Genomic DNA, 18,102 nt, shown 5'->3' on the forward strand with positions numbered 1-18,102 from the left:
TCTGAAATATAATAAAATATGAATATTTTATAAATGAATAAAAATAGAAATAGATACAATAAAAATGTTGCCTTGTCAACTAAATAGAATATGTTTAAGGTGAACCAATACAATACAATTACTGTTTATTAAACAACTCAAATACAATTAAAACTCAATCAACCTAACTAGCACATAAAACAACCTAAATAATAAACAAAAAAATGAATTAAAAAAAATAAAATTATGTACACAATACATTACTTTTAATAAAAACTATAATAGCATATAAAGAAAACTAAAATAACGCAGAGTAACTGAACGCTTAATTCCAGGTAAGATCTCGAATAGGTCTAAAAACCTCAGATTTACTTCCATCACATGCACCATTTGCTAAAAGCCTTTTTAAAGGGTCCTCCTCAGTGAAGCAATTCAGTTGCTCACTTTTATTTGTGACGATCCTATATGCGGCGTCCCCTTCAAGGGCGTAAAAAACACCATTTGGAATTCGTCCAGAGACAGGCAGAGAGTCAGAGAGAAAAGGGAAGAGTTGTAACGTGACTGAAGTACAAAGCATAAAAGTGGGAAAAACAAGAAGGACCGTGAATGGCCTGCATCTGTCTCTCTGTCGGCCGGTTCATCAGACAGTGAACGTGCCGTGCAGGTCGAAAACATAAAAGGCTGTGCAGAGATGCATCAAAATTGTGCAAACACCAAGGTCATCAAAAAGAAATCCGGTCCAGTCCAGTCCAGAGTAGCACACAGTGTCCTTTGGCTTTTAACCCCACTCTGTTCTAGCATAGGAATAGGCTCATTGAGTAATTTGATGCCTGCACTAAAACCAGTTTTCAGGCTTCGACTGATCATATGTTCAGATCTAACGCTTCATTCCAACTAGGTGTGACATGTCGAGTTTCAGGTCTCAAGTAATTTTTCTTTCATCACTGACAGCTAAATGCTGTGCAAAGTGACAAAATCGTAAACCAGAGCATATTTGATGTATAAAGTACAGTTATTTAGAGCTGTACTGTGTTCTTTTTTCAAAATAAATTATAGAAAAGTGTGCACATCCAACCCAAATTGCAGGAAACATCTATAAATATCCGCACACTGACCTTATTGCCTGATTGTACAACGATAAATAACACCATACAGCAGAATTCATGAAACACAAGAAGAAGAATTTCTGTGCAAAATGCTTGTAAAACAAAGCATAAAAAGACAAGACTTGAATTCTGATTGTATTTAATGAATGTGGCCAAATGTGTTGATATTTCCTTGTCATATTTCCTTGGTTTTGGCCAATTAGATATCACTGTCTGTGGCATTTGACAGCAAAACACATCAAAAATTGTAAGTAGCGTCCATCAAAATGTCTTGATGCATGCCATTGTTGATGGTCGCAACTTTTACATGGGAGATATTTTTTATTGGTATATCGTTTTACCCTTCATTGTGTCAGGGGTAGTTAGGACACGGTGCTACTGTAAACTGGGTATAAATAAAATAAAACAGAATAAAGGAAAATAACAAAATAAAAATGATTTCTCCTAATGAAAGAAACTAAATAATTAAATGATATGTTTGGCCATCCTGAAAATAAAAATTGTCCTGGCACTGGTAACTCGCATGCAGACATCAACAAGGCTGTCTGCATTCAAATCACACATGATGCACTAGTTCAGGCATTGGAAGAAATGCAAAGTGAATGAGAAAAAGACAGAAATAATGAGCAGAAGGAGCTTTAGTTGGGAGATTGTGAGGACAGACTAAAAAAAAACGCATGAAAATGAAGAAGAGATAGAAAAAGCAGTCTAAAAAAGGGTGGTTATTGATTTACTGCAGGATAACAGGCAGGTCATGAAAACATTCAGCATTGCCATCATGCAACAGCACTGCTACTTTGCCGGGGTGTTATGTGGCACTCACTGCCTGTAGTAGAAGAGGAAGCAGGGGCAGGCGGCCCAGCAGCCGCAGCAGAGTTGGCGGACAGGGAGGAAGAGGAAATCCCTACATGGGTGGGGCTAGAAACAGTTTTAGCGTCGTTGTGCTGGCTGACCACGGAGGGCTGGCGACGCAGGGCCCCAGGCACCGCCGTTTGGCCCGTCTGGAATGTATAAACCACGTCCATCTGCAAAGAACAGGGAGAGGACGAGGGGGGGGAAAATAGAGGAAGAAAAGGAAACAGAGAAAGACAGAGACCAAGGGGCCAAAAGGAGTGGTTAGAGCAGATACATTTGTTATTTGAAAGAGAAAGAGAGAACATCCCCTCATCCCACAAATAAAAAGTTTGGTTAGTACTGAGTGAGTCTGGCAGGAGAAGGGCTGGCACAGGAAGATAAATAGGAAAGTTTTATGTGGAGAACTATTTTTTCCAGGAGAAAGGAAATGCTGTGAAGATGTCCGTGAAAAGAAAGGGAGCACAAAGGAAACTAGCTCTATGAAGTACTGATGAGTCTGAATCGTACGTGTGCCAATTATTTCTTTCTTTATGTACCACTAACCATGCATGACAGATATAAAATAGAAATCCATGAGGATTTTAAAAGTGTGGGGGTGGGACTTTAGGCGAGGGGGAGAGATAAGAAGCTAATTTGTTGAGTTGTGTTTTTGCGGTCAGTTCAACAGCTCGTGATCAGGAATAAGAGCGAAGGGGAGGGAGGAGGATGAGAAGACTGTTCGGCCTCTTTTTCATTTGGGCTTGGAGGGAAGTCTGGTAGAATTAGCAGGGATGGTGATCTGAAACCACAGGGGGTCTGGACGTATCCAGGGCACATACACATTAAAACTCTCCCTCCCCTTCACACATTACTGCCCAATTAACTTACTTAGAAGACAAAAGAAGATTATACAATGAAAACGAAAGTACACTATTTAATTCAGGCTAATATGGGAATATCATAGGAGAATGTTAAATTAGAATAATTTAAAATAAAATGCAATAAAGTTAGATAAAAAAAATACTCAAGTACTTGTGTTGCCTAGTAAAAACATAAAATCTATGTAAAAATACATCATATACATTTTAAAATAATTTATTTAAAAGGTTCATGCCATTGGCAGATAGCTTTTTTCTTGTGTTAAGCATAAAACGTACAAAACTAATAAATAAATAAAAATAATCCTGTTTTAAGGAGGTTTTAAAAAATATTTGAAAATTATAAAATTATATACACAATTATTTTTGCATTGTAAAAAAATTTGTTAACTTGCTTTTGTTTAATTACTGATATGCTTTGAGTGATCCCAGACTATTACATAATGCACTACTAAAAAGATAAATTAAAACAGATGTTTTGTCGGTTATCTTCAAAACAACTTTTGCAACAACAAGTTAATTAGAGGCGATTAGATAAAGGAATAACCAAATGTTTTCAACATCACTTTGTAGGCTGTTAATTTCACTTCACATTCACTTCAAATCTTTTTTTTCCCTAACACATCAAGATATTGATCTTTTACTCCAAAATATTGATTCTTAACACCAAAATGATTTGATGAGAGCTGTTACATAGAATGGAGAAAGAACAAGAACAAAAGAGAAAAGGGTTTAAGATGATCCCATATGGCAACATGAATTCCCCATGACCTGGCGCATTGCTGAAAGGCAAATTACACATTTCTTAACGATACAAAATGAAAACAAAACTAAAACGAATATGTTGTTTTCAGAAGTGACAGGAAGCAAATCTACAGGGATAAATCAATGCCTGTGGAATACACTGACAATCTTTGGTGGGTGGTTTACCATAGTGTTTGCTATAGAACATTCTTAATATGCACAGAACGCCATCTCAGAAAGATCGCCCACCAACACACAGACACTCCTGGAGGATCCAGATAAATACATCTGTGAACCCTCTCACTGAATCCACTCATTGTTTGTGAGCTGCAATACTGTCATGTATGAAGGCAATGGTAAGCGAAAGGAGGTCCTCCCACACAGCCTCCATCAACAGAGCTTAAAAAAAAAGTCTGTTGCCAGTCGTTTCCTTGCACATCTTCTGTTGAAAGACAGCAAATGTTGCTGTACAGTCCCCAGTTATCTCTAGGCAGGTTGTGCATATAGTCAGAGAGACATGGGTTGCCCCACTGGCATTTCAAGAGTGTCATCTCCAGGGCACATACTGCTTTTCAACCTGGGAGACCTAAGCAGCTCACAAGTCTTTGCTTAGTCTTAAGGGAGGTGCTTTTCCACAAATGAACCCATGGAGATGCTTGAAGGCCGCTAGGGTGATGTCTACACAAAAAAAGCCACCGGCTATCTAGAATGTTCACTAATAATGCCGCTTTCAGCAACGTGCATGCTGTTTGGAGCTGAAAACAAAAATGTATTTGTTGTTCCAAACAAATTAAAAGCAAACCAATGAAATACTAAAAAGGATTGCATCCCATTTTTTATGCAGGTCAGAAAATTCTTATGATAATAGCGATGATATTTAGCTAAACAAATAATTTACTGCAAGTTTTTCAAATCTCTTGTTGTATATATAATTTATTAAATATTACAAAAGGAATAAAAATATAAAAATCTAATTCCAAAATTAGATAAATTATAAATTATAAATTGAGGATCAATACAAAATTGCTTGACATTTTTCTTTCTTTCTTTATCAAATTCTGGTACCATTTAAAGTGAAGAAACAAAGTGGCAAAGCAACTGTTAAACATATTGACAATGGATCAAAATAGATAAAACATATCAGTAAACCACACATTTAAACAGTAAGCTGCCAAAGAGCAAAGACATTTTCTCCAAACAACATCTACAGTGGCAGAGTTGTGTATGGGTCACTGCTGTTGTATTTAAAGGGGTCATATGATACGATTTCAAGTTTTCCTTTCTCTTTGGAGTGTTACAAGCTGTTCGTGAATAGATAAGATCCCTAAAGTTGCAAAGACTAAAGTCTCAAACCCAAAGAGATATTCTTTATAAAAGTTAAGACTCGTTCACGCCCTCCTAAAACGCCTCGTTTAAACACACCCCCATGTCTACGTCACTGTGTGGGAAGATTTGTATAACGCTGCCCAAATTTTTACGCAAAGAAAGAAGGCGTAACTTTGATTTTTTATTGTTTTTGTCTCGTCGCACCGGGACACGGCATCGCAGTATGGTAAGGGGCGTAACATTTCCATCACACGCTTGAGGTATTCAACCAATCACGACGCACTGGATAGCTGGCCAATCAGCGTACACCTTGCTTTTCAGAACGATGAGCTTTGTAATAATTACAAAGAATTATTATAAAAATTACGTCTTTCAGAAAGGCAGGGCATAGAGGAGAAACAATAATGTACAGTATGTAGAAAATAATGTGTTTTTTGAACCTTAAACCGCATAAACACATTTCATTACACCAAATACACCAAATAATGTTCTTTTTTAGCAACGTCATATGACCCTTTTAAGCCATTTCTACTCTCTCCTGCTGGAAGAGACAGAAAGGAAGAAGGAAGAAGAAGCAAAGAGCAGCTTGCCTGAGTTTGGATGCGGTTGAGACCTCTGAACCATAGGATCTGTCCCTTGCGCAGCTCCATCTCAGCATGGTCAATTTCATCCGCACCTTCGGTTAGCACCTCCTCGGCTATGTCCTCTTTGGGGATGCCGTGGCCAGCCTCTTTCAGGAACTTGAGGCGGTGTGTGGGGACGGCAGAGATGAACTGGAGAATGAGAAGAGAGGGGGGGGAAATGGGGTCAAGTGATGGCAACTGTAGCTCATCAAATAGTCATTAGCACAGCGGTTGTGATTATGGATGGCTTTCCGAGAACAGCATGCTGAGAATGTGGTGAATAAATGCAAAGATTTTATGAATCCTTATGGCATTTGACCGCAAGTTCTTTGTATGTTAAAAAGCAAAAAGTCCTTTTAGTGAATGAAAATTTTGAGTACAAACTTCACATAACATGAAGCTTGCTTGATTAACTGCCAAAATGTTGAGATTAAACTATTCACCAAGACATTAATATACTACTGTTCAAAAGTTTGGTGTCATTTGTGAATATTAAACTTATTCAAGCAAGGATTAATGAAACTGATGAAGTGACAGTAAAAACTTACATTGTTACAAAGATTTGTATTTCAATACTGTTATTTTGAACTTTCTATTCATCAAAGTATCCTGGAAATAAAATCTCCAAATGTTGAGATTAAACTATTCACCAAGACATTAATATACTACTGTTCAAAAGTTTGGTGTCATTTGTGGATATTAAACTTATTCAAGCAAGGATTAATGAAACTGATGAAGTGACAGTAAAAACTTACATTGTTACAAAGATTTGTATTTCAATACTGTTATTTTGAACTTTCTATTCATCAAAGTATCCTGGAAATAAAATCTCCACAAAAACATTAAGCAGCAAAACGGTTTTCAACATTGATAATTAATCTTTCTTACGCACCAAATCAGCACAGTAGAATGATTTCTGAAGGATCATGTGACATTGAAGACTGGAGCAATGGCTGCTGAAAATTCAGCTTTGCCATCACAGAAATAAATTATAATTTAAAATACATTAAAACAGAAAATTGTTATTTTAAATTGCAATAATATTTCACAATTTGACTTTTTATTGTATTTTTGATTATATCTTTAAGATCATTTATTTGGTTGTAAAATGGTTCTAAAAATCGGTTGTAAAAATTCAGATTTAAATTCCTTAAATTACTGAAATGTTCAGTTAAATGCTGCTGTTAGTTAACTGTTTTTAATTCATTTATAAACAAGAGTGTTTTACTAGTCATTTAAATTGATCATTTACATTTAGTCATTTTGCAGACGCTTTTATCCAAAGCGACTTACAATTGGGGAATACATAGCGATTCTTCTTAAAGAGGCAAACAGACACAGGAAGTGCTCGTAATAACAAGTTTCAGGCATTTGTTCAAATAAGTACAAGATAGAAAGGGAAGGAATAAATAAAGAGAAAGACAAAGTTTTTTTATTTTTTTATTTAGGATATTTAATGTAGGGCTGCACGATTAATCGAATGCGATTGTCATGCGTGTTTTGTCAGCAAAGCCGGTTCTGTAATCAGCAATAAATCTCCATCACCTGCTTTCAGATGGAGCATCATTTACTACACAGAGCCGTAGTTCTCTGACAAGATATACAAAATCGTGTTTATAATCGCAGACGATTTAATCGCACAATTATGAAATCGAATAAATTGTTCTGCGATTATGAAAGCTGTTTGCGTAGCTTGTCAGTGAACTACGACTCTGTGTAGTAAACGCTGCTCCATCTGAAAGCATTTGAAAATATCACATTTAATAACATGCTTTTACTCCAAACTCACTTCATAATGTCAGTCGAGTGTTTGAAGTAAATCCTTCTGTGAGATGATGTGGCTTCTTACACAGAATAAGGCATGCAACATATTTCATAGTATTCTAAGCAGTGACAAAGGCTATATGTCGATTGTCATTGCATTATTATATACTTTATTAGAATAAACATTATAATAAGACGAACTCAAATAAACCAGATATTGTCATGGTTGTGTGTTTATTAGTCACGTTGAATCAAAAGCAGTGAAATCTTCTGTTTATTCAGCAACTGCTATAGGGATTTCCTGGGTTTCTTCTGCTGGGTGCATTTTAAGTTTCCGCACGAGAGCGCCCTCTGGCCTTCGGATGGAGATTTACTGCTGATCACAGAACCGTGCTTCCCTGAAAGATACGCATGACAATCGCAGATTCTGCCTAATCGCGATTTATTGCCTTTCCGATTTAATTTCGATTAATCGTGCAGCCCTAACCTCTTTCATTTTTAAAGCTACAGTTTCAAAGGGACCTGCCAACATAAATACACACACATGCCAGTCTCTACCACCTATGGTAGCTCTAAAATTGTTATTTAGTTATTTCTGCACATAGTGTTGCTTTCGTCAACGAAAATTATGACTAAATATAGTCGTCTACGAACCTTTATCACGTGACGAAAACGAGACTAGACGAAAATGCTGGTCATGTGACGATGACGATAATTAAATGTACAATGCAATATCGTTGACGAATAAAAACGAGACGAAATGTGGCTTACAAAATAAAAACTATGCTAAAATGTCTCTTCATTTTCGTTGACCAAAACGAGACAAAACGAAATGTTATAACGTTATTTCGTCTCGTTATTATTATTATTTTGCAGTATTTCTGTTTCCTGTGTCTCGCTTCAGGGGCTGCATCAGGTCGCACTGCGCAGACGCAGGCGAAGTCACTTCCTCAAGCCCCACTCGCGGCATTATTTAGAGCAGTGTTTCCCAATCGGGTGCCGTGTAAAAAATAATTTTTTAATATTTTTTAATTGCTAAAATGTTCAAAAAAGCAGCTATTACATAATATCCACTGCACATCACTGAGATAACTTAATACGTAGTGGATAGAATGCACGCTGCTTCTCCTCCATGTTTAAGTTCCCAGCATCTGGTCTGTGAGGCTGCACGTGTGTACACCACAAACAAATGCTCGCATGCACAAACACCAGCTGAGAAACACAGTAGGAAATGGCTAATGTGTGATGCAACTGCCAGAAGGAGCAGACGGCCTGCAGCTCTAAAGGCTTTATCCGTACTTGATAACTTTCCCGGCCTTTTGATGACCTAACATGATGCATCAGTCCCGCATACAGAGTTTTAAATGTACCGTAAGCATGGATGTATAGAAACAGATGACCGACTTTTTGCTGCCGGGTTGATGATAAAGCTCACAGCTCTCTAGGGCTGGGTATCGAAATGTGTGTTTTGTTTTTTGTGCAAATTATTTATTCTATTCCCACTAATCTCATTAATACTTTCATTTCAAATTCTTACATTTGATCTATAAATTTAATTGACACTGAAAAATACAACTGCATTAAATAATTATTTTGAGATTATTTTAAATATTTTTTAATATACAAACAAGAAACTATGGTGGAAATTATACTTTTCAACTAAATTAAAACGCCAGTAGGTGTCAGTATTGGGCGTTTAATGAGTGAGTCATCGAGTCGTTCATTCAAACGGCAGATATCAGATGTTTATGCATGGGCTAATGAAACTTTGACTCAACCAATTGATCGATCTGCGCCTCACTGACGTTGATGAGATTAACCCATTAGTATCGAAATTTGGTACCAAACGACGAGACGTTTTTCGATACTCGATAGTATCGAGGCAATTCGGTCGGTGCCTAAAAAGTATCGAACTCGATACCCAGCCCTACAGCTCTCCGTCCTTTTTTTGAGCTGAACTTTGAGATGGCGGCAACTGCTCTCTGGAATTTTGTCTGCCAGCCTCCCTCATTCCCTCCCACAGGTTTGAAATCATACACAGCTTCACCTCCCCTTCCCTCCCAGTGGTATTGAAGAGAGAACTAAAGATGTTCCACATCACCCACGCATGTGCATTCTGCCGTGATGTTTTCATTATTTCACCACTTCGAAGCTTGTAGATCTCTCTTTCTCACTTTGTCATTTGTAAATGCACTCATCTAACTAACTCGTCGTTTTGAGGTACTGATTAGTGATGAACAATGACATACTGTAAAGATTTGGCTTACCTGGCCCCAGAGCAGCTCACCGACTCCTATGAAGATACACCAGAGCCACTGATCGATGGTGAGAGCCGTGCAAGAGAACGGCTTCCCTCCAAACTGCACTATGATTATCTGTAACAAGGTGTATTCCATTAGTCCAGCTATACTGCAAAGAAATAAGCCACAAGAGACTGAGTTATAGCAATTTCAACATGGTTAAGGGGTGTTGTTTGGGTTACTTTAAAACAGAGTAGTTGTAGCGAAAATAGCTTCAACAAATGGCCTCAGGTTGATTAGTATTTTTATAATACAGTAGCAACAGCAACCTGATAAATGATGGACAATCCAAAAAAAAATAATTCTTAATTTTTTTTATGCATTTAAAGGTCATTAGATGAGATCACTATTATATAACATAAAATTATCAATGCTTGAAAAGTATCTAGCTTTAAACACATCAGTGGCTGGTTGCATAAACTACTCAGACTAGTATTACAAGTTAGTAGTAATGGTTTCTATTGTCTTTAAGTCAGTTACGTAAAAATTGATTGGTCTAATTTGAACACAAAAAGTAAGATTGATTATCAGACAATTATCAGTTGAGTGTTTATGCAACCTAACACTATAATCTTGAGGGTGACAAACAGCAACTTTACATGACCATTTGTTGCGGATTTTTTCTTTTCTTTAAAAATTTTTTTTTTGAAGGCTTCATCCCCGTTTTGTAGCCTATTTGTGGAAAAGTGTCTAACCTTATCTAAGCAGCAACTTAGCACATTAATAAACTATTCAGTTGACATGCAGTGATATGATTGCACATACGAACATTTTCTTTTTACAGCTTTTGAACAAGCCAAAACTATCCCATTTTATAAAGATTATATAGTCATAGACTTCATAAAGACATTGTGATTTCATTTTATACCTGCAGAGCAAAGGTTCCCAGAACAACGCAGCAGAAAATGGGGTTCCTGTAAATTCCCTCAAACACGTTCCTTTCTCCGTGGATCTTGCGGGCATTAATCTCATTGAAAAGCTGCATCATTACGAAGACGTTGAAGATTATGGTGTAGTGTTCAGATGGCGGGGAGTGCAGAGGAGCATTGCGGCCACTATCAATGTTGAAGAACTTCTCACCTTTGGGCAAAGAAAAATTGTGTCTGTAAATAAGTGATGTGAAAGTTTAATATCTATTTCAAAATGTCATAGTATTGCATGTCAGGAGGAACACTGATCTCAATAAATGCTGAATGGGGTCTTCAGTGCAGCTGTTTCTTAAAGGTCACATATTTTACACCTTTCTGGAGTTTTATTTTAAGTCTTGATGTCCTTAAGAATATATATTTGCGGTATAAGTACCAAAAACCATCTCAATATATTTTAACAGCTCCTCTCTCAGGAGCCCTGCAACGAACAGGTCGATTTTGGAAGGCCTAATTAATATTAATGAGCCTCTCTTCTGATTGGCCTGTTGTTTTCTGAGAGATGCACGGCCAGGTCAACCACAGGTAACTAGGGTCATGTATGCTGTAGCCTGCTGTGGATTGTGATAATCACAAGTAAGGTCAATAGAAACACCAGTAATGATGGTCACTGCTAGATGCACGGCCAGGTCAACCACAGGTAACTAGGGTCATGTATGCTGTAGCCTGCTGTGGATTGTGATAATCACAAGTAAGGTCAATAGAAACACCAGTAATGATGGTCACTGCTGAGGGAAATCATGTAAGTTGTCCGGCCTTACATGTTTGAGTTGAACTCAGACCCCGAATCGGCGACGACAGGAGACAACCAACCACCTCCTCAAATGTGCTTACAACAGGATGTTTCAGATTGGTAATTAAATTTTTTTTTTCATACACCGAATGCAGTAAATACAAACTTGACCAGCCGAGCGTTTGCGATCACGTGAACTTGAAGACATTTGTACAAATGCGGATGGGTGACATGAATGAAAATTATTCCAGACTGGCGATGTAGTATTTGGTTTCTGTATTCTGTACTGTATTTTCCTGCACTCAAACCTGCCAATCTAAAAGATCAAACGCCGTGTATGACGTTTGAGGTAATTTGTGAATTAATGGGGGGGCCATTTTGTGAACTATGCTGTTTGTTTGTACTGTGCGTGTGCTGATTTACCCCATGTGTATGCTTAGAGAGATTGTTTTGGATATTTATTGTTTTGTAACGGTACTCTGGCTTACCCGACCCTTGCCTGTTGTATGATTTTGATTTTGGATTATCCCTCTGAACTTGATGTTTCTTTGTAAATATTTGTGAATATTGTAAATAGTTATTGGGAAAGTAAGGAGTCAGATGCCATCTTTTGTTTTTGTAACGTTTGGATCTCTGTTTTTGGATTAGGTAGTTAGGTTAGAGAATTGTATTTTTTTTGTTTCTTTATTTTGGATAGGTAATTTAGAGGGTTCAATAATGTAGAACGTTTTGTTTATTATTTTGCACCGTCGGCTCCTGAAAGTGGACTCCCAAGTAAAAATGTTCACACTTGTGTTTTTTTTTCCATGTTGCACTCTACCCCTAAATGGGGCATAACACCATAGACTTATAGTCTAAATGAAACAATTTGCAACTGTTACTATTATTACATTTGTATACAAAACTTTGTATTATGCTTGTTATAGAGTGTGTGACGTCACGTGCACTACCGCCGGTGACGCGGTTGTCATGGTGACCGTCACAGCCCTACTGTGCAATGATGTAGTTTCCTGACATCCAGACTGAACAGCGTTTTCTCGACATGTTTCCGTGTTGTTGATGCTCAGCAATTGCATGGACGCGATGTTGTCTGGGGGTTTGGCAAAAGGAGAGTGGGACAGTGGGCGGTGCTCGGGGTGGTGACTGAAGGCGGTGACCGTAGTTCTGACGTCACCTTTTTACGGAAGTCACAACAGTTCGTGAAAAATCACAGCTACTTTATGCAGGCTGTGTGCATTTGACTGTGGATTTACTGTTTTGAAACTTATATGGTAGTTACACAGCACCTAGACCTCAGTTATCATGAAAAAAGTCAGGAAATGTCAGTTTTGACAATATGGGACCTTTAACCCAGGGGTATTTGTGATAAACTTGTCTAATCAGTTGGCAGCAGTACAACATGGGAACATGGTTCATCACTTTGAACTATAGTGAAAACTCATCAAACTTTGCATGCGGAAAGGGACTGTGGCTAATTGCATTTTGTGTCACCAGAACTACCACATTTTGCTATAAGTTTGATTGCATCATATAATAATTGCTGTTAATAGTGTTCATCGTCTGTTTTATTACGTCTTAAATGGATTTTTCCGTACATTTCTGCCATATGTACATTAACTGACAGTCACCACTGATAAGCTACCACTAAATATTGTAGAAACTTAATTGGCTGTAAAGTTGCTTTGCAATGATTTGTATGGTGAAAAGCGCTGTACAAATATACTTCACTTGACTATTTAGCGCCCAAACTCTGGAATAACCTACCTAACATTGTCCGGGAGGCAGACACACTCTTGCAGTTTAAATCTAGATTAAAGACCCATCTCTTTAACCTGGCTTACACATAACACACTAATACGCTTCTAATATTCAAATCCGTTAAAGGATTTTTAGGCTGCATTAATTAGGTCAACCGGAACCTGGAACACTTCTCATAACACCCGATGTACTTGCTACATCGGGAGAAGAATGGCATCTACGCTAATATTAGTCTGTTTCGGAATTTTGGTTCCTTGCCGCTGTCGCCTCTGGCTTGCTTAGTTGGGGACACTTCATTTCCAGCAATATCGTTGACTTGATTGCAAATGATTGCAAAGATACTATTTAAACTGAACTGAGCTGGATGATGACATCACTGAATTGAATGATGAACTGTCTTTAACTGAAAAATGAGTGTTTGCTATTGTCATTTTGCATTATTGACACCCTATTTTCCTAATTAATGCTGTTCAGTTGCTTTGACACAATCTGTATTGTTAAAAGCGCTAAGAGGGAGCAAAGACTAGGATTTACAGATATTTGGCCTAATACTGGCAAGTACTCTCTGTGAAATTTTGAGTTGTGATGGAGACCTTTAACTCTTAAAATGGGGGGGGGGGAATCCAGACAGCAAGGCAGTGAGCTTTTAGCTTTAATTATGGCAAGGACAACATTAAACGTCAGAGCCTACGAAGTTGCAATAATGGACAAACATTTTTACATTTTGATTCACAAAAACTCAAATGTAATTTTTATTAAAATAATATGTATTTCAATTTTGCAAATAAGCATTGTATAAAAGTTGTGTCAAGAGAGACAAACCCTCAGATCCATTGAGATTTGAGATGAGCATTTCACAAGAGGTTTTTGAAGGTTTTCCATAAAATATCCAATACTGACATTTCACTTGACTTTCGGGTGCTTGCAAATATAAATACTAGTTGCTAAGCAACCATACATTCCATATACATAATGCAATTAGCCACAGTCCCTTCCCGCATGCAAAGATTGATGAGTTTTCACTATAGTTCAAAGTGCCATAAAAATTTAATAATAGTAGTAATAATAATAATAATAATTATTATTATTATTATTATTTAGTTGCTAAGCAACCATACATTCCAGATACATAATGCAATTAGCCACAGTCCCTTCCCGCATGCAAAGATTGATGAGTTTTCACTATAGTTCAAAGTGCCATAAAAATTTAATAATAGTAGTAATAATAATAATAATTATTATTATTATTATTATTATTGAACCAAATTAATTTGGACTTCATCATTAATACAGAAGCCTCTTACCAGCAAAGAGAAGAGTAAATGTGATGATAAGTTGGTAAACAGCATGACCCAAGATGTTCTTCATCATAGTCCTGGAAATGAGTGGCTTGTCTCGTCCGTAAGGTTTCCTCAGCAGGAGCGCTTCTGTTGGGGGTTCCGTTGCCAGAGCCAAAGAAGCCAGTGTGTCCATAATCAGATTTACCCACAACATCTGAACAGCTTTAAGTGGAGAGTCCTGCAGACAAAACAAACCGAAGTGAGACTCCACAGAAAGGACATTACTACAGTATTGTCATACGTAATGTAGTTAGGCAGGGACACAACAAGTCTGGCCGGCCCCATATTATCAAATGCCTGGCACTAGCACTAAATGGCCTCAGAATGTTGTAAATACACAATAAAATATTTCGCTTGTAGAGTTCTGTTATTATGGCACATGAACTGTCTCCCACAACGCCATTCTTAACCACCAAATACTCTTGTGTTTATACTCTTAAAACCCAGCAATTTATTTTTGTCTTCTGCAGTGGTTATTTCTCGAAGACTACATATGCTACATTTAAAGTCTGAATATTTAACTTAAAGAGGACACAGTATTCACAGTACTTTTTTTAACCTGAAGCATCTTGCCTGAATTTTGAATTTGATAAATGACCTGATGTGCTCTACATAGGAAAAAATAAGAGTGTGAAATATCAAAACATGAAAATTATTATATGATATCCTCCCCTCAAGATTCATATTTCTTATTTCAAAACACGAAACAATTATATAACAACATAAACCTATATGCCGGGTCCTAGGAAGTTAAGTCAAATTATGTGCATTTACCTGTGTGATGCAGGCTCCAGTGAAAGCAACAATCACAGCCACCACATTGACAGTCAACTGAAACTGCAGAAACTTGGAGATACTGTCGTAGACATTACGCCCCCACATCACAGCTTTGACAATACTGGTGAAGTTGTCATCGGTAAGAATGATGTCAGAGGCCTCCTTTGCAACATCTGTACCTGCAATACCCTGCAAGACAAAGAAAGCAACTGCTTTTTAGAATGCCTTCATAGATATCAGAGCAGTCTACTTCATGAATAACTGCAGATGCAGGTTCATTCTTGAGAATGGAATGGTTCTCGTTAAAATGAAAGTTGAAAGAAAGAGAAAAACTCAAAAGAATATTAATTGGAACTTTTCTTGGCTTAGGATTTGTTTTATATAAAGACATTTAAGCTGAATGAATTTTCAGAGAAATTGCCAAAGTGGTTATGTGGGTGCAAACAGCACAGTAAATTGATGAACCAAATTAAACCATATCTTTTGACAGCTTCAGGGTGTCTATTTCTGAAATAATTTACTATGCCTGCCCTCATCCTAACCTAATGTCCTTCAGACGGCAGTTAGCACAATTGCACCAACTACTGCTTTTGAAACAGACACTCTTAGACTTAGACAATATATAAAGAGTGAGAAATATTAATTTAATTCACTACATATAAAATGCATTTCTGAAAGCACATTAATTATAGCATTGCTGAAGTTGTGGAGTCATCTGAGCAACAAGCAGGGGTCAACCACTTATCAGCTAGTACGGCATGTTGCGATGATACCCTGAGGCATTCTGGCTTGCTGCAGAGCAAGAGATACTGGGCAGGGATTAGGACGCAACCTCTGTGGTTAAAGCAATTTATGCTACAGTACATCATTGGCTGCCAAAACCTCATCGAACCAGCCAGACTCTCATTCAGCAACTGTCTCTCACAATAAAAAGTCAAAACAGTAATTTTAATAGCAAAACCAAATGGTCTAAAACAGACGATCAAAAAATTTGAGTATATGTACAATATGCTTGGATAAAACCAGTATTTGTAAGAAAAACATAAGTGGTATGGGGGGGGGTGGGACATGATTTACCATAGCAAAGCCAACATCTGCTTTTTTAAGGGCAGGAGCAGGGGTCAACCACTTATCAGCTAGTACGGCATGTTGCGATGATACCCTGAGGCATTCTGGCTTGCTGCAGAGCAAGAGATACTGGGCAGGGATTAGGACGCAACCTCTGTGGTTAAAGCAATTTACGCTACAGTACATCATTGGCTGCCAAAACCTCATCGAACCAGCCAGACTCTCATTCAGCAACTGTCTCTCACAATAAAAAGACAAAAAAGTAATTTTAATAGCAAAACCAAATGGTCTAAAACAGACGATCAAAAGTATATGAGTATATGTACAATATGCTTGGATAAAACCAGTATTTGTAAGAAAAACATAAGTGGTATGGGGGGGGGTGGGACATGATTTACCATAGCAAAGCCAACATCTGCTTTTTTAAGGGCAGGACCGTCATTAGTGCCATCTCCAGTCACAGCCACCACCTGTCTTGTTTCTCCAACTGTGCTATCAATGATGCCTAAAAGACAACACCACAAGAACTAACCAAAAGATAAGTGACATAGGGCTCATAACAATGAGAGAAGACATCAGCTCCCCTCCAGTGGGGTTTCAAACACTTTGTTTGTTTTTTTTAGCTTAAATTGTGATGTTATCAGTGGAAGAGTGGACTAGAAGCTCACCCAACCATTGGTAAAGATCTTACCTTTAACCAGAGTGTGTTTGTCTGTTGGGGAGGAACGAGCCAGAACACGCAATTTGGGCCAGACCTTGTCAAGACGCTCTTGTTCAACCTAAAGATAAAGGCAACGCGGAAATAAGCACTTTCCATGTTGACTTAGACATCTGCAGATAAAGCTCTGTAGCTCTTTACCTCTCCTTTGTCATTACGAATCTGCTGGTTGAAGTCTTTGCCCTCCATGCAGAGAAAGTCCTCTCCAGGCTGCAGGATTCCACATTTGGTGGCAATGGCACGGGCTGTGTTGATGTTGTCTCCGGTGACCATACGGACAGTGATGCCTGATCGCTGACATTTAGAGATAGCCTCAGGAACCTGCACATGGGAAGAATAGAAGGACCATTATTTGGCTTCATACAAAGCATGTTGAGCAGTCTAAAAACAACTACCATATCCTTATCCACTCCGATGTTGAATCTGGAGATAAATAGATTTGATAAATGGAAAAAATATAAATAAATAAAATACAGATCAATGCAAAATGGTCTGGATGGGCTTGGATCAAGCTATGTTAGAAAATCCATACCAGAGGATTTAGCAATAACTTATCAAGAATCCAATCATTTTCTCCCCAGTTGTATAATAATGGCAAAATCTACGATAAATAAACAGCTAATAATGTAACTCTCCCCATTTTAGTCAGGTAATGAAAAAACCTCAAACAATGCTTTTTTTGTTTTATAGTCACTAAAATTATTGCATTCATGTTTTCATGACTATGCACAGTAAAATAATGTGTTGACTACACTCTTTGTATTCATGTTTTTCACTTTATCTTAACTTGGTGCATGAAAAAAACGCACGACTAGCGTAGTCTGATTCATGAACAACCAATTTTGAGTGGATTCTTGTAGTGAATTGTTTAAAAGACTCATCAGGAGCAGTTGTTTATTAAATTAATATCTCACTCATTAACACAACATCTGAAAACGTCACAAAAAAAGCACAGAAATGAATCATATTTAATGAATGTTTTTACAGTGGGGCAAAAAAGTATTTAGTCAGCAACCAATTGTGCAAGTTCTCCCACTTAAAAAGATGAGAGAGGCCTGTAATTTTCATCATAGGTATACCTCAACTATGAGAGACAAAATGAGAAAAAAAATCCAGAAAATCACATTGTAGGATTTTTAAAGAATTAATTGGTAACTTCCTCGGTAAAATAAGTATTTGGTCACCTACAAACAAGCAAGATTTCTGGCCCTCACAGACCTGTAACTTC

The 18,102-nt window shown here is 37.5% G+C and overlaps 2 protein-coding genes across 4 annotated transcripts in view; both read right to left on the reverse strand.

The window, feature by feature from the left end:
* mdm4 (MDM4 regulator of p53) overlaps positions 1–3,837 on the reverse strand; it is a 31,538-nt gene extending 27,701 nt beyond the window's left edge. For all 3 annotated transcript variants that reach the window (XM_016240086.1, XM_016240008.1, XM_016239939.1), the window contains exons 1-2: positions 3,828–3,837; positions 1,008–1,013 (exon numbers count right to left, since the gene is read on the reverse strand). The gene's annotated coding sequence lies outside the window, so the exon portion shown is untranslated. The remainder of the gene's footprint in view (positions 1–1,007; positions 1,014–3,827) is intronic.
* The window catches only part of LOC107581266 (plasma membrane calcium-transporting ATPase 1-like), a 46,750-nt gene that overhangs the window by 8,523 nt on the left and 20,125 nt on the right, over positions 1–18,102 (reverse strand). The window contains exons 11-18 of the mRNA XM_016266771.1: positions 17,016–17,195; positions 16,848–16,935; positions 16,555–16,661; positions 15,086–15,277; positions 14,276–14,489; positions 10,423–10,634; positions 9,522–9,629; positions 5,458–5,640 (exon numbers count right to left, since the gene is read on the reverse strand). Of these exons, the coding sequence (XP_016122257.1) occupies positions 5,458–5,640; positions 9,522–9,629; positions 10,423–10,634; positions 14,276–14,489; positions 15,086–15,277; positions 16,555–16,661; positions 16,848–16,935; positions 17,016–17,195 (1,284 nt within the window). The remainder of the gene's footprint in view (positions 1–5,457; positions 5,641–9,521; positions 9,630–10,422; positions 10,635–14,275; positions 14,490–15,085; positions 15,278–16,554; positions 16,662–16,847; positions 16,936–17,015; positions 17,196–18,102) is intronic.

Source organism: Sinocyclocheilus grahami, unplaced genomic scaffold, assembly GCF_001515645.1.
Source record: "Sinocyclocheilus grahami isolate Dianchi unplaced genomic scaffold, SAMN03320097.WGS_v1.1 scaffold3.1, whole genome shotgun sequence".
NCBI classification, from domain to species: domain Eukaryota; kingdom Metazoa; phylum Chordata; class Actinopteri; order Cypriniformes; family Cyprinidae; genus Sinocyclocheilus; species Sinocyclocheilus grahami.